Raw genomic sequence first — 14797 nt, 5'->3', positions numbered from 1 at the left:
ACCAGAGGCACTTTGGGTTTATTAGTACCATTTGAAGTCGGCGTGCGCGGGGGAGGGTGCTACAAATCCCTTACTGTATTTTTCTGTTTTTTTTTCTTTTTATTTAATTATCAGTATTTTTGTTTCTTTTATGCGATACAACGGTCGAACGACGTGAAATTCTTCCTGTTTTGTTATTTTACCTGTTCCCCTTCGATCCGCCGACGTACCCTGTCTGTATGATCCATTTCTTCTTTCACGCGCGTTCGCCGCCATGTTTCCCGTATCCTACCGTTCTCCCTCCCCCGTTCCTTTCCCGTAGCCTACCAACTCCGTATCTTTTCCCGCTGCCTTACCTTTCCACACACGGTCTTCCGATGTTTTTTGAGCAATAAATACTTTCTCCACTGACAACTGCACATTGAATTGACGCACGGGACACACACACGCATGCATACGCAAACGATTCTCATTCGCTGCTAGCCGCTCGTGTCGACAGGACCCTCGAAGGTTGCTCGGGGCATGCGCGCCAGAGCTCCTTCGGCGATATGAATTCTTCTCACGATAGCCTCGATCGTCGTAACCCCATCCTACGCGTTAGCTAAAGGTCTCCAACGTGGCGAGAATTACTCGTTGGACTTCGATGTGCGTTGCAGAATTGGCTAGTTTTAACGTACAATGAAACATGGAACAGAACAACGTGAATCCGCGTAACGGTCGTGCCGATAGATTTTCGAAATTGACGATGTCCTTTTTTTTTTTTTTTTGATCCCTTTGATACAATGGATACGGGTCGACCCGATGAACGATTTCGCATAGGTAAACGACATTTCTAGGGCAAAAAGTTTAATTCGGGTACTGTCGATCCACGAACGGCTCCCAACCACTCTTGTCTGCATCAGTGCTTAAACGTTCCACCCACACCAATATGGCTACATCCACAAAGTTTAATGTTACGCTTTTTAATTAATGATTATCAATTCATATCAATTCAATATCAATGTATTACAATCAGACAATACTCAACAGTGATCGTTATTCATTATATATTACAATAATTAAGAGTGACAACAACATGACGACGGAGGCGTTGAAGCATTACAAGGGAGAGAGTGGCACAACGTGTGATTCTTAGGATGAATGAGAAAGAGTAGAAGGAGGCGGCGTCGATAGTGGACATTTTTGCTACATGTAATACGTAGAGAGATAATGACACGAGGATAAAGGGGCAAGGGAAATCGGGGTGGGGTCTTTTTGATGATTATGAAATAGCGACAATGATAGATGACCATCAGCGATGGACGCACGACGATGAGAACGAACGATTAATGGTAAAATGGAACAATGAGCTGGAGACCAAGGAGGGGAAGCACGCACACTCAACACAACCGTCACATCGAGCTGGCCTCGCGCGCGGCCATAGTCTATAGATTAATACCTATCAACTAATACACAGTCTGTCTCCGATTCGCGGATGACTCCTTCTTTTTCTCTTCCGTTTTGAATGCATGTAAGTATAAATAATACGCGCAATGCATGCGCACATACAGTACGACGAACACCGCTCGATCGACCGACGGTGGGCGAGGCCCAACGTTCACAAACGGACGAGGATTTCGTCGTTGACGCCGTTTCTGTGCCACACGTTCGCGCGACGACGCCTTCGATCGTCGAAACGTCGAAACCTCTTTCGTCCGTGGCGATACTGTACGCGCGCTCGTTCTCGGATACTGCATATACATACACACATACTTTTGCGCCGGTATAAAGTGTATATATGTACACATATACATACGACATACCATCCAATGTATATATAATATACCCATATTATTGAATTAATCATCGTTTAATCGTTAATTATCTTATTTATTAAAATTCGTCAGTTCGTAATTCAAAAAATTTCAGCTAGTAGCGGTGGATGGAAATGTTTCTTCGTTAAAAATCGCCGATCCCCGATGATAGCGCGCGGGCATTATCGATCGTTTTTTTTTTTCATTTTTTTTTCCTTTCTTTACCTTTTAAACACATTTACAAATATATCAGGATCGATCGGTCGATTCGTTCACTCACTTATATCACTAATGTCTATTATTTTTCGTTTTGTTTAAAACCCTATCCGTCAGGATCGCGGCGAGATCGCGGCCACGATTAAGCCCCGCGGTTGCGTTAAATCCTTATCGGTTATCGTTTGCGTGTTCTGGCTGCCGGCCGGTGTGAGCGCGCATCAATAATTCTATTACAATTAATCGTGATTTTGGTATCTTATGTACAGTTATGCGTGGGCATGCGTTGTGATTGCCGCCGCACACCTGCCCGCCAGCGACCGTTCCAGAAGACTCTTGTCGCACGTACCTCAAAGAAAAAGAATTAAAAAAAAAAAGAAAAAAAAATAAGACAAAGAAAAACACACAGTCCTTCGATTGAAACTCTTCCTCATTAACTTCAATAGCGGTCCGTTGTGCAGTGTTTCTTCTTGTGTAATAATTCGCGTACTAAGCTGAGATAACTGGCTTGCACGAAAACCTGAGACGATCGATTACATGATAGGCCAGTCCTCTTGGTGCTTCCTTGAGAATACCTAACTCCGGTCGAGTATTCAGCAGGGTAACTCTTGGCGGGCGGGCTTTGTCATATGCTTCATAGAGTTCATGGTACATCAGGGGTTATCCGCCGCCATGATGTTGTGCACTTGCTCGAGTTTGTATGCCAATCTCTGCTTCTGTGAGAACTCATCTTCCTCGAGGGTAACTATCAGCTGTTCGTTGTATTTACCCGCATACGTGTACAATTCGTAGAGGGCGCAGTTTGTGTTGAACTCCGTCGTGTGTAACTGTACAGAAATAAACAACGATCGGTTTATAGATATGTTTGTATTACACGTTCGATGAATATAAAGATAAGAGTAGATATACGAACCCTAGACTCTTCGGCAAGCATGGCGTTCATGTCTTGATCAGATATGGCTGGCATGACTTTGATATCTGAGTAGTAACGTTCTACCCACTCTTTGTACACTGGAATGTCCTTTGCGTAAAGTAGCTTAGAACTCGGGGAGTCCTTACCTGAAACATCAAACAGTTATGGTATTGTTAAAGCGTTCCATAGCCGAGAACCCTCCAGTCAAATTTTAAACGAATAAATTATTGTTTACACTTATAATATGAAGTGTTAGTGAACTAGAAATCAATGGTTTTGAGTGGCAAGGAAACCCATTTTGATGCATTAAGTTCGAATATATTCAAGAATTCTAAGTTTTTCCTTTATTTTCCAATAGATTTCATGCGAAGAGGTTTGGATGAAACATTGTCCTCGAAACTGAAAAAGTTCAACTAGGGTTTTAATTACACGACAGTCGGTTATTGCAAGCTTTAACAGTACTGGGTTAATTCCGTTGCATATATCCCTAATAGAGATTGTTGCAAGAAACGAGGCAATACTATAATACAGTTACCAAAAAGGATACATCAATTTATAGATCTGCATTACATTTTTAATTTACAGTCTTTTAAGGAAGTGAAAATACTATGATAAATAAAATTTTGTCTTATAAATGGCACACTGTTGATTTCTAAACTGACGGTTATTAACACTTTTTTGCTTATTTTGATAAATACTCTATACAGGGTGTTCGGCCACCCATGGGAAAAATTTTAATGGATGATTCTCGAGGCCAAAATAAGACAAAAATCAAGGATACTAATTTGTCGATTGAGGCTTCGTTAAAAAGTTATAGAAACATTTCCGGCCATACAGTATATTTTCGATAAAGAATTTTTTTCTCGAAAGTACGTAGGATTTCGGGGGTATGTGTATCCATCAAAAATGATTGTGATTGACCTCTGCAACCAAAAATAATTTTTCCAGAACGATTTCAAATTTTTTAATTTCGCCGAAAAATTTCAGCACCTATTCGAATTTTTTTCTCGAAAGTGGGTAGAATTTCGGAGGTATGTCTATTGACCAGAAATGGTTGTAATTAAGCCCCGCAACCAAAAATAATTTTTTCGTGAATGATTTGAAATTTTTTAATTTAATTTTTTAATAACTTTTTAACGAAACCTCAATCAACAAATTGATATTCTTGATTTTCGTCTTATTTTGGGCTCTAGAATATTTCATTAAAATTGTTCCCAGGGGTGGCCGAACACCCTGTATACTTATAAGTGTGGATTTATCAATTTTTGCATACCTTGTTTAACTTATTTAAAATTTCGATAATTGTTTAAAAAATGGATCATTTCGCCGATTTCGATAAGATCGAGATACGTTGTCAGGGAGATTATTTCGAACAATTTTCCTCTATACATTGCAAAAATATTTTTGATACTAAACATTAGGTCGCCAGTTATTACCTTTTGATGCTATTAATTTTTTGTAGGTGGACATGTAGAGGACATATGAAGGTCATTACTGTCTTTTTTAACAGGATAGTATATTCTTTATTATACCAGTCGATGCATTTGTATATTGTCTTTTTAAACCTTAAAACAGGTTTGGATCAAGCTTCAATTGAATTTTTATTACACAACCGATATTATTATTAGTTTACTAGTTAGTGATTGGTTGTAGGTGTGTGTAGTCAAATATTTATTATTCAGATTATGAGCATATACTATTTAGTATAATCTATTGTAAATTATTCAAGAGATTGTCCTTGAGAACATATCAAAGTCGATTTCACCAGAACTTCTTCTATAATAAATAATTACCAAACTTTTTGCATATGGCGATTACATGTATAGGAAATACTTGTTCAGAATGGAGTCCTTAATTACATATTTCAATATCCTTAAACCCATTTTTAAAATAATTACCAGAGAATTTCTTACCAAGTTTATCGTTATAAAATTTATATAATCAGATTTGGTATATTTTAATAGACGTTTGAACGACACTTACCTAATCTATGATCCGAAGTGGAACAGCTGTCCATGAACGTCTGCGCCACCACGGACAGACACGAGTCGACGATGTTGGACTTGTGTATGTCGAAAATGAAATTCGGATTCTTAATAAGATTAACCCAAAACCTAAGCGGAAGGGAGTTGCTCTTCCATGTGTGGACCACTTCGGGATCAGATATGCCGTGTTGCAGAGCTTGGTCGTCCATGAAATCGAACATGTATTTGATTGCAAGAGGCAGGGCCGAGCCTCGATGGGCAGTGCTGAAGATCGTTTCGAACAGATCGTCGACGAATTTCTGGAGCGTACCCTTCGTTGCCAGTAACCTCGTCAGATAGATCTCCGACACCATCTTGTTACCGCGATCTCCCTCCTTTCGCGCGTCGGAGTCATGATGTTTGACGAGGTGCCAACACTTGAGGCCGCCATCGTGGTTTTGATTCAACGGCGACGTGGCGCGCGACAACGGGGGACTGGCCGAACTGAATTTGCTAAGGTTCAGGGTCTCGTATTTGTGCGATTTGTCCGTCTTCTCCGAAAGGATCGACAAATTGTAAATCGACGATTGCTTGGAAACTAAATTGAGCGACGCTCCGTCCGGTACCCTGTAGTGATTTAAAGTGTTTCGCTTCTTCCATTCGCCCTCCGTCTTTGTTGTCGAGTCTTCGTCGTAGAGGATCAATCTTCCTGACGCCCCGGTTCGCCATTCTGTGGTAAGAAAGAATTTATCATGGAACACTTTCTTGAAATTTTCAGTGCTTTATTAAAACATTTATTTTCATTCAAACTTACAAATATTGTAATAATTCAGTAAGGTTTATGTATTTTAATTCAAATTCATAAATTATTACAAAATATATACAAGTTTTGAATTATGATTTTGATAAGAATGTCCTTTTATTAATGTCAAGCACAGATATTTTTTAAACATCTCAAGCTTAATTTGGTCTCTCTTTAGTAAAACTGATAGCCCCAAAAAATATAATATAAAAATAAATTAGTGATGCAGTGTGTTTCTTGTTTTAAGAAAATTTTTTTTGACTTTATTTTATAGTATGCCACTCACTTAAACGTGCCCAATATAGACAATTAAATGATTTGTATGTTTTTATAATTAGTCTATGTTTTGGTAATAATAAGTAATATGCTTGAAATTAAATTGCTACATCATTGTGTTTTATCTGGGATCTGTTAGTTAAACCCACCAGTAAGACTTATCTGTTAGATCCTGTTTCAGACGGGACAATTAATCCCTAGAATAATCTCCAGTGAATAGGTAGATTATTAGTAGATAATTAGATTGAACTGATTGTTGAAACGATTAATGGGGTCGTGTCTAGAACATAATCTGATAGTTAAGCCTTATTGTTGATGAATTCAAGTAGTTGGTACAAAATAAAACACTGTAATATTGATTTTTGTAATAATAATACTACTTATTATCAAAAAAAGCCTTTTCTTAAAACTGCTTTTCCTAATTTTCGAGGGAACCTGAACTATAATATGATAATTTATATTTTTATTCAGTTAGTTCTTCCTTCACTGCACACTCTTGTTTTTATATTTACAAATTACCAATTTTGTCAAGAAGAGTTTGTGTAGTTATTTTTTACTGATTGTAGTTGGTAGCGCTGGAACGGGGATATGAGGGGGAATACCGGAGTGGAGTGCCTGGTAGTGTGTAATGGCGTTGCAAGGGAATATGTGTAGAAATACCTACGTACGTTCATTGTTAAAATAGAAATAAATGTGTTGAAATAATAATGAGTTGTTTAGAATTACTGGCCTGAACCAAACACAATCCCAACAGAGTCCAATTTTTGTTTAAACGCATTATGAATTATTGAATTAAATATTACTGTCACCTATATTTTCAAATCTTTGAATGTCTTGTAGTTACTTTTAATTAATACATCGAATCTAGTTCCTTCTCCTTCAATTATGTTAATGGTGGTAGCATATATTTTGACACATACGTAAAAACTTCACGATGAATTAGAATGTATTATCACCAGTCATTAGGATACTTTTGCAATACGATCGTAAGTGTTACTATAAATGCAATATACACTCGAAAAAACTATAATATCCTTGAAATATTCTATGCGAATTTACTGACCAAAGACGAGAGAAAAAGAAACTTCATCAAGTATAAGAACTTTGAAATGTAAAGTATCATACATATTTGCAACAAAAATAATACTGAAAAATTTATAAACGTTTCTAAAATGTTAAATTGCTATGAAAAATGATTGGCATCCTGTGATTTTTTAGTGACTTTGAAATGAAGGAGTTAAACTATGCTTGTGTTTATCGTTTGCTTTTATGGAATTTTTTTTTTGTGGTTTCTAAATCTTACCAAGATCGAGGTCATCCTTCCTGGGCCTTTGGCTGTATGGTGTGGCTCTGTAGATGGTGTCCAGAGCCTTCTCCTTTACTTGAGATATCGTGTCGCAATCCAGGACCTTAACCGGCACATTTTCCGTATTCGGATCCATGCCCCCCACGAACACCGTTTGTTGCGATATTGACACGTAGACCGTCTGCAAGATGAACGTCGAATAGTAATCGTTTCGAAGGTGCAGATGCACAGAAATTGTTCGTTCCACGAGAAAGTTCTGTCGTTTCTACGCATGCAATGTTCGAGATGCTCGCAAGGAATGGGAAAACCTCTCATTGATCGAAGGTTTTCTCTGATAATTTATTCCAACATCTAACACAGCTTGAAATATAAAGTAGCATGATTTCTGAGCCTGCTAAACCAGGGAATTTCTCAACCAGAAATACTTCCTTCATGCTAAAATTCATGATCCATTTTCTTCTAACTCTTTGAAATGGTATCGATTAATTTTGATCGACTTAAACTAAAAGTTTATAAAAATTGTCCTTTTATAAACTTTTTACACGAAAGTTACACGATGTTTAATAAATCGTTCACAAAATGACAAATGTTCGCTTTTTTTCTCAAATATAGACATTATTTTCTAAATTCGTTTATTTAATTCAATAACTTCTTAAAATTGACCATAAAAATAAGTAAAAATGAATGAGAAGTACAAAAAGTGGCGGTAATTCATTTGTTTATCGATCATCGAATTAATTCAAACAAAATTATACAAATATGATTTTTTGTTTCATGCTACATTATCTGTAATATAGAGCGCAGCAAATATCATTTATTTGTTAGTACGAGAGTTTTGCAAACATTTATCTTCCTAACAGGCTTCCTCTAAATAATATTTTTTATATTCAATGAGAGAAATATTAAATAAATAAGAAATAATTTAATCTTGAACGAATTACAATAAATATGACAAAAATGTTTTGTCTAATATAAATTCTTTTCTTTTTAGGGGGATGTTTGGAAACTACTGCTATAACGAGCGAATAAGAAATCGACAAAACTTTCCCACGGACCTAACACACACTATGTCTTAGAATGAACGTCCTTACCATAGGCTTGAAGTCGATGGACTGTCTGATCAGTTTCTCCTCCGACAAGGAGTACCGTGCTTCAGACGTGATGGCGTCAACGGGACCCTTATCAACCTGTTGTTTCACCGCGCGAAACAACACGTATAATGGCTCTCCGGCGCATTCTCGCATGAATTTGTACAAAAGGAAGGTGAACCAGGCTGACAACATCTTTTCAGCGACACTTTCCGTTCTGAAATGTGAACAGAACATTATAACGTTTCGAACAATGAATTTGCGTGTGCAAGTATTGCAAAAAGAAAAGAAGACCACTCGTGGTTAAGGCTACATTTTAATACAAAATAACTAATTTTTAATTGATCTCTGTCTTTCGTGAAAATTAATAAAACTTTGATAAAAGAAAGAATTATAAATACATAGTTTGGCATTAATGGAATACGATGGTTCCCAAAAGAAACGTTGGAGTTAAGAACATTTAAAATAATATTTTTGTTGCACAATATACAGTAAATATTCGATATATGCCTGAACTGATCTACAGTATAAACGTTCAGTGTTCATCCCCACCACTGAGGGGAAATTGTCCTTTTCTACGTTCGATAGACGACTCGCGCTGTTTTTATAATTAGAATCGATCCATTTACTCCATCAACGCTTGGTTTGGGATCTCAATTTTCGGGCATATATCCAACTTTTATTATATCACACTTGCGATGAAATATGATATGATATTTTATAACAAAATATTTGTTATTAAATTAAAATCGTAATACAGATATTTCAATTTAATTCTGTAATGATTCAAAAATGTTTATTCACCACTAAATGTCCACTTAGATACTAAAAGGAATTCTTGGAGACGTAGAATATTTAATTATTTTGCAGCGTGCTACGCCAATGGTCATCAACCTATGCCCCTTGAGTCAAGCAGTGACCCACGATGCTATAAGAACTGACCCATGAATTGTTCAATGGTACAAGAATCTCTAATCTAATCTGAATCTATCGTGTTTGCTTCGTTGTCAGTGTTACGATCGAGCTACAAACGTCAGCACAGATTTTCACAATTGAAATATCTTATTACTGATTTCAAGGTTCTTAAGAGGAGGGGGAGGTAGAGTCAAATATAAAATTGGAAATTTGTATGAAAATATCGATGTATCGTCTTTTTAAAGTTGTTAATTTTGTATAGTTTTATTTTTTTAATTTCGGGTTGTAGCTATAGTCATGTAAGTTAAAATGGATGATCAGGAAGCAGTCTTGAAAACTAAGGATATTGTACAATGTAGTTTTAACTTTCGTAATTATTTTCTCATTTTAATTTATGAACATATTAAAAGCTAATTTTTCAGAGAATAAAATTAAAAAAGAATAATTAAAGAATATTAATTAGAGTATACAATTATATTGCATTATAATACCTAATATTTTCATTATTGAATAATTGTGATTACATATTCGAAAATTATAATTTACAACAAAATGACTGCTATTTAAAATTAAAAATTTCATTTTGACCATATTTCTTGTTTTTTTTTACTGTAATGTGAAAATAAATAGTACGTCTGAGAATGTATTATTCTCATTTATACACACTTTGAGAAATCTTAAATAGTTTACATGTTATAAAACTCGAAAAATGCTTCAACTTTTCAGTATTTAGACTCGGATATTACCCTAAATAATTATTGTTTTCTAATTCCTTAGTATGCACAAGTGTAACACAAAAACTTTTTTTGCTATCATGTACGAAAAAGATCATTTTTTAATATTGTCGATTTTAATGAAACAAAGTTTCTCTTTGATCAAAGTTCAAGTAACTCTCAGGTAGAAAAAAAATAACATTTGCACAGAATTTAAACAAAATCCATTTCCATCTATGGGTCAAGATAGATACTGAAACTCACCGTCTGAGGAACAATTTCGGATGACTTTTCCCTTCTGTGCACTTCTCTATCAGCTCCGCGAGAAGCGTCTTCAGGATGTCCGTGCAATATTCCATCTTGCTTTGAAGCGTGACCATGATGAGACTGGCCACGTTGACCCTGTCCCTCATCGAGAAGTATCGATTACTCTCCAGTGTCCGTACGAACAGAAGCAGAAAAGTTTTGTTCATTATTAGTTGGCCGAACAGACGCAGGCCTTTCTCCTTGCGCACCAGTTCCGGTCGGTCCCATTGTAACACCGGGCTATTGTCGTCGCTCGGGAACAATATCATCATTGCGTAAGTGCGATAATCAAGGAACGGTATGCCGCCGCTGGTCAGATCACCGGTTAAGTCTGTCATTTCTGTTTGCAACTCAGCGAAAGCCTCTTTGCACTCAGCGGCGACGCGTAGTTCCAGAATGTCCATTTGTTCTTGCATGTTCTTCAGAACGCGATTGCTCTCGGTGGATTTGCGACGATAAGCGATAAGGAAGGCGATGAACACGAATACCAGAATAACGATGGCGGCGATCACGCCGATTAGGGCTGGTTTCGACGGTCCGTTGAGACCAGCCGGCAGTTCGTAGCTTAATTTCCCTATATTATAACGAAGCGTGCCTCCGACGATCACTATGACGTCGGGTAATTCCTGCTTATTGGGCAGACCCTCAGAGTCAATAGCGGGCGGCTGTGTGAGAGGTGGTCTGCAGGTGAGCTGCTGTCTCGAGAGTGAAGTGACGTTGCAGAACGAGTTTCCTATCTGCACAGTGACGTCGGACTCCTGACAGGCGCGATCGATGTGTTGCCCGTTGATGGTCAGATACTCACTCTTGTAGTATTTGATTTCCTCGCCGAATTGCTCGTAGATCGGATTCGGGTAGAGCAAGAAGCTATTGAACCCGCTCTGTGAAAGATTCTGTACGCCCGTCACGTTGTCCATGCGGAATCCGTACTCCAACGGTAACGGTTTTTCACCGTCCAACACGACGTCGTCGGGAACCTCGATGGTTGGCGACTTGCAGACCATGGTCTCTTGGCTGTGCACCTTGCACTGGGAAACGAACATCTTCTTGTCGTAGTACACGTACATCTGTGGCCTCTGTATACAGTCGAGGTTCTTCCCCGTCACCAACATTTTTATGCCGCCCGCCGGTATGCCTTTGGGAATCTTCATTTGACTCGCCACACCGCTCTCCACGCTCTCGATCGTCGGATCGTCCACGTACTTGAAATATCCGTCGTAGATTCGGAACGCCCCGTCGAACGTCATCTTCACCTGGCCGTTCCTCTTCCGGTCGCTGGCACTGGTCACGCAGAGGGTGTAGTTCGTATCCGCGTTGATGATGGAGCACGGTAGCTCGTCGATAAAGGCCTCGATGGTGCTGCCAGCGTTCATATATTTCCCGGTGATGCTTATGGTCGTTCCGCCGCTCACCGGACCGTACTCCGGAGATATGGAGAGTATTTTCGGGTCCACGAACTCGAAGTTGTACTCGGACTGACCTCTGAAGTCCTCGATTTCCACGATCACCGGACCTCGTTTGCCCTCGATCGTACCAGGTCCGTCCACGCGGCAGACGATCTGCTTCGTCCGCATGTACAGTTCCTCGTAAGGCAGACATCGCATCCCTCCGACCATAACGCCTTTGTAGATGTCCTGAAATTATCAGACTTTTAGACTTTCCATGGTATATCCTGCGTTAACAATGTTATTTATCTAGTTTTAAAAATGAATACTTTTATTCTACACCCTTGTAAAATGGACCTTGGACAGTTCTCTCAAGGTCAAATTTTTTTATAATCGCTACGTATTCTGCCGATCGAATGGAACAAAGTTGAAAAAAGGAACTTAAGAGAACGCTTCATTTTTTGACCTTGAAAAAACTAGTCAGTCAACTTTTTTTTTTATCGACCCATATAATTTTCTAACGCCCTAAATAAATGTTTATAGGACGAACAGCGACGAAAATAAGGAATCAGAGAAATCGAAAGGTTCGAGGTGGTGCGTCTTACCGAGAACGTTTTACCCAGGTTGATGCCGCGTATGGTCACGTTCGTGTTACCTTCCCAGGGACCCATCACCGGCTCGAACATGTGTATCTCGGGGTTGGGGCAGGTTTGGTTGCTGTTGAGCCAAATGCCGGTGCCGTTGTCGCAGTGCTTCCTCACCTCGCACCTGTCCGAGCTCTGGCACCATCCGCAATCGTACTTGGTCGCGAGCGCCAGACACATTCCGCAATTGTCTGCCATGTCGCGGCACCTGTATATAACCAGGTGGATGTTGTGCGGATTGTCCAAGGGCTTCGAACCGCCCCAGATCACCGCAAAGGGCACGGTGATGTTCGGTGCGCGTGACGTGTACGAGAACTCGTAGTCTTCGCAGTAAATCGTGTCCCCCAATAACCGAGCGTTCACGCTGGTCACTCGACCCTCTATGTTGAACTGACAGACGAACCGGGTCTGCACGATGAATTGCTGGAAAAAAAGTTTCACAGAGGTTAGATGTCGATCATCCTACGAGCCGTCCGCTCGTCTACCCTGTCACAATGATTCTCAATGAAAGGCTCGCTAACGACACGCGAAAACGTTAAGTATCGATGCAAAAGACGTTGGCAGGATTCCACGTCGGCGTTCTTACCCCGATGATGTGAACTTTGACACGGATAGACTGTTTGATGCCGGAAGACACTAGGATTTCCGCGGACTCGGTGGCGTTCAAGGTGGGACAGAACGCTGGTCCGCTTCTGTAACTTGGTCCCGTTCTCTGAAAAATTGAAAGTCGTGCGTCATTAAATGGCACTTGCTGGCTGACGATTGAAACGTTTAGCGAACTATTTTTTTGCAGGGTTTGCATTTGCAAATTTCAAATCTATGTAAATATCTCGAAAACAACGCACTTTTTTTCAAGGTTATTCGAAGGGTAACCTCATTTTTTAAAATGGAAATCTATATTTTTATTTATAGATTTTTATTCTATTCAAGAATAGAATAAACTTTTGTATGAATCATTTTTTTATCAAATTTTATCTTACAAAGATTTAATGAAATAAAAAATTTGTTTACTTATGAAACTTCTTTATATTTTTGGAGATTGAATGATGGCAAATCAATAACAATTACACATGAGAAGTGAATTTCACAACAGATTGTTTATTGCTTAGCATAAAATGGAAAGCATTTCGAAAACATGTTATGTAGATAGGAGCACTGTGGTTCTCTTCGAATTATAATCTATTGTTTCAAAATTTTGTTTATGTTTTGGAGATGTAAGTAACTATTGCGATTCTTTAACTAGTAAAAAAGTCTATTATTATCGATTTATCAGCATTCAGTCATAAAAAAAATAAAGAAGTTTCATAAATTAACAACTTTTTGTATTTTGTTAAATATCCTTGTAAGATAAAATTTGATAAAAAAATATTTTATAAGTTTGTTCTTCTGCATAGAATAAGTTCCTGTAAATAAAAATAGGTTTTTATTTGAAAAACAAGGATGCCCTTCATGACCTTAAAAGTGTTCAACAAATAAAAAATAAATAAAATTGTTGTATTTTCCCCTAGAAACCGAATAGCTTTTGTATTTAGCATTTTTAGATTTAAAGTTTTCAAATGGACACCCTGTAGATGTAAATTCATTACACAAACAATTTTTTTGAGATGTAACAAGATCAATATCTTTTTTCAGAGTTATGAACGATTTACACTATTTTTAAAATTAGTGAATTGTACGATTCTTTAAATTTTAAATAATTAAAATGTTTCATGTTTCAATCCAGTTTCGTTTTTAATAAACAGCAGTATGACACGAGTACGGTTTGATATCAATATTTATTTATTTACTGTGACATTATGTTTGTAAGATTAATATTCTATTTCCCATTTTGGTTCGTTACGTGTAACTGGTTTAATATTTGTACATAGTTAATGTGATGTTTTCAATTGTTAATTTTAATTATTTTTAATTCTTTTTTTTTGCAATTTTTGTAATATAACGTTTACATATTTTTGCTATAGGTTTTGAATTATCATTTTCGTGAATAAAAATGAAATCACGTTCTGTTAATCGATGTCTCGAAGCAATTACATGGTCACGTAATATGTTTAAATATTATACTAGAATATAATTTGTTGATCATATGAGAAAGATTATTATCGTTATTATCAATGAAGTATGTTCTACTATATCATTATTGGAGGAGCAAAATAAACTATAATTTTTGATATTTAATATAATTCTCTCATTTTTTAAGTATCAGTTTTTTTATCAAATTTTCTGTTATGTTCATCTCAGTAAAACTTCAAATTATTATGGAATGACTGATTTTTATTGAGTTTTGGGCAAACATAAATTTGTCTCTTATACTGGAATTTGGACTCATTAGTACACAACACTTTCTGTGATTCTTTCAATGTCCAATCTTAATGGTATTTAGTCCATTGAAACCTGTTCACTTTATTTCGAGCCTTCTATAAAGACTTTTTCAGGGCCACCTTACAAAAATCGCCACTATTCCCTCCCCATATCTGTTTTCCTTCGTTTCTGTGAGTATTTC

General features: G+C 37.5%; 1 protein-coding gene across 4 annotated transcripts in view; it reads right to left on the bottom strand.

Moving 5' to 3' along the window:
• Positions 1–78: 78 nt before the first annotated feature.
• Positions 79–14797, bottom strand: part of Plexa (plexin A) — an 809603-nt gene continuing 794884 nt past the window's right edge. For all 4 annotated transcript variants that reach the window (XM_076773739.1, XM_076773740.1, XM_076773737.1 and 1 more), the window contains 8 exons: positions 12884–13009; positions 12259–12720; positions 10227–11902; positions 8338–8551; positions 7244–7427; positions 4882–5592; positions 2899–3044; positions 79–2812 (listed from right to left, as the gene is read on the bottom strand). In XM_076773739.1, coding sequence (XP_076629854.1) covers positions 2639–2812; positions 2899–3044; positions 4882–5592; positions 7244–7427; positions 8338–8551; positions 10227–11902; positions 12259–12720; positions 12884–13009 — 3693 coding nt within the window. In that variant the 3' untranslated portion in view covers positions 79–2638. The remainder of the gene's footprint in view (positions 2813–2898; positions 3045–4881; positions 5593–7243; positions 7428–8337; positions 8552–10226; positions 11903–12258; positions 12721–12883; positions 13010–14797) is intronic.

Source organism: Colletes latitarsis, chromosome 10 (genome assembly GCF_051014445.1).
Source record: "Colletes latitarsis isolate SP2378_abdomen chromosome 10, iyColLati1, whole genome shotgun sequence".
Classification (NCBI taxonomy): Eukaryota; Metazoa; Arthropoda; class Insecta; order Hymenoptera; family Colletidae; genus Colletes; species Colletes latitarsis.
The sequence above is the reverse complement of the archived record's forward strand: the minus strand, read 5'-3'. Positions and strand labels throughout refer to the sequence as shown.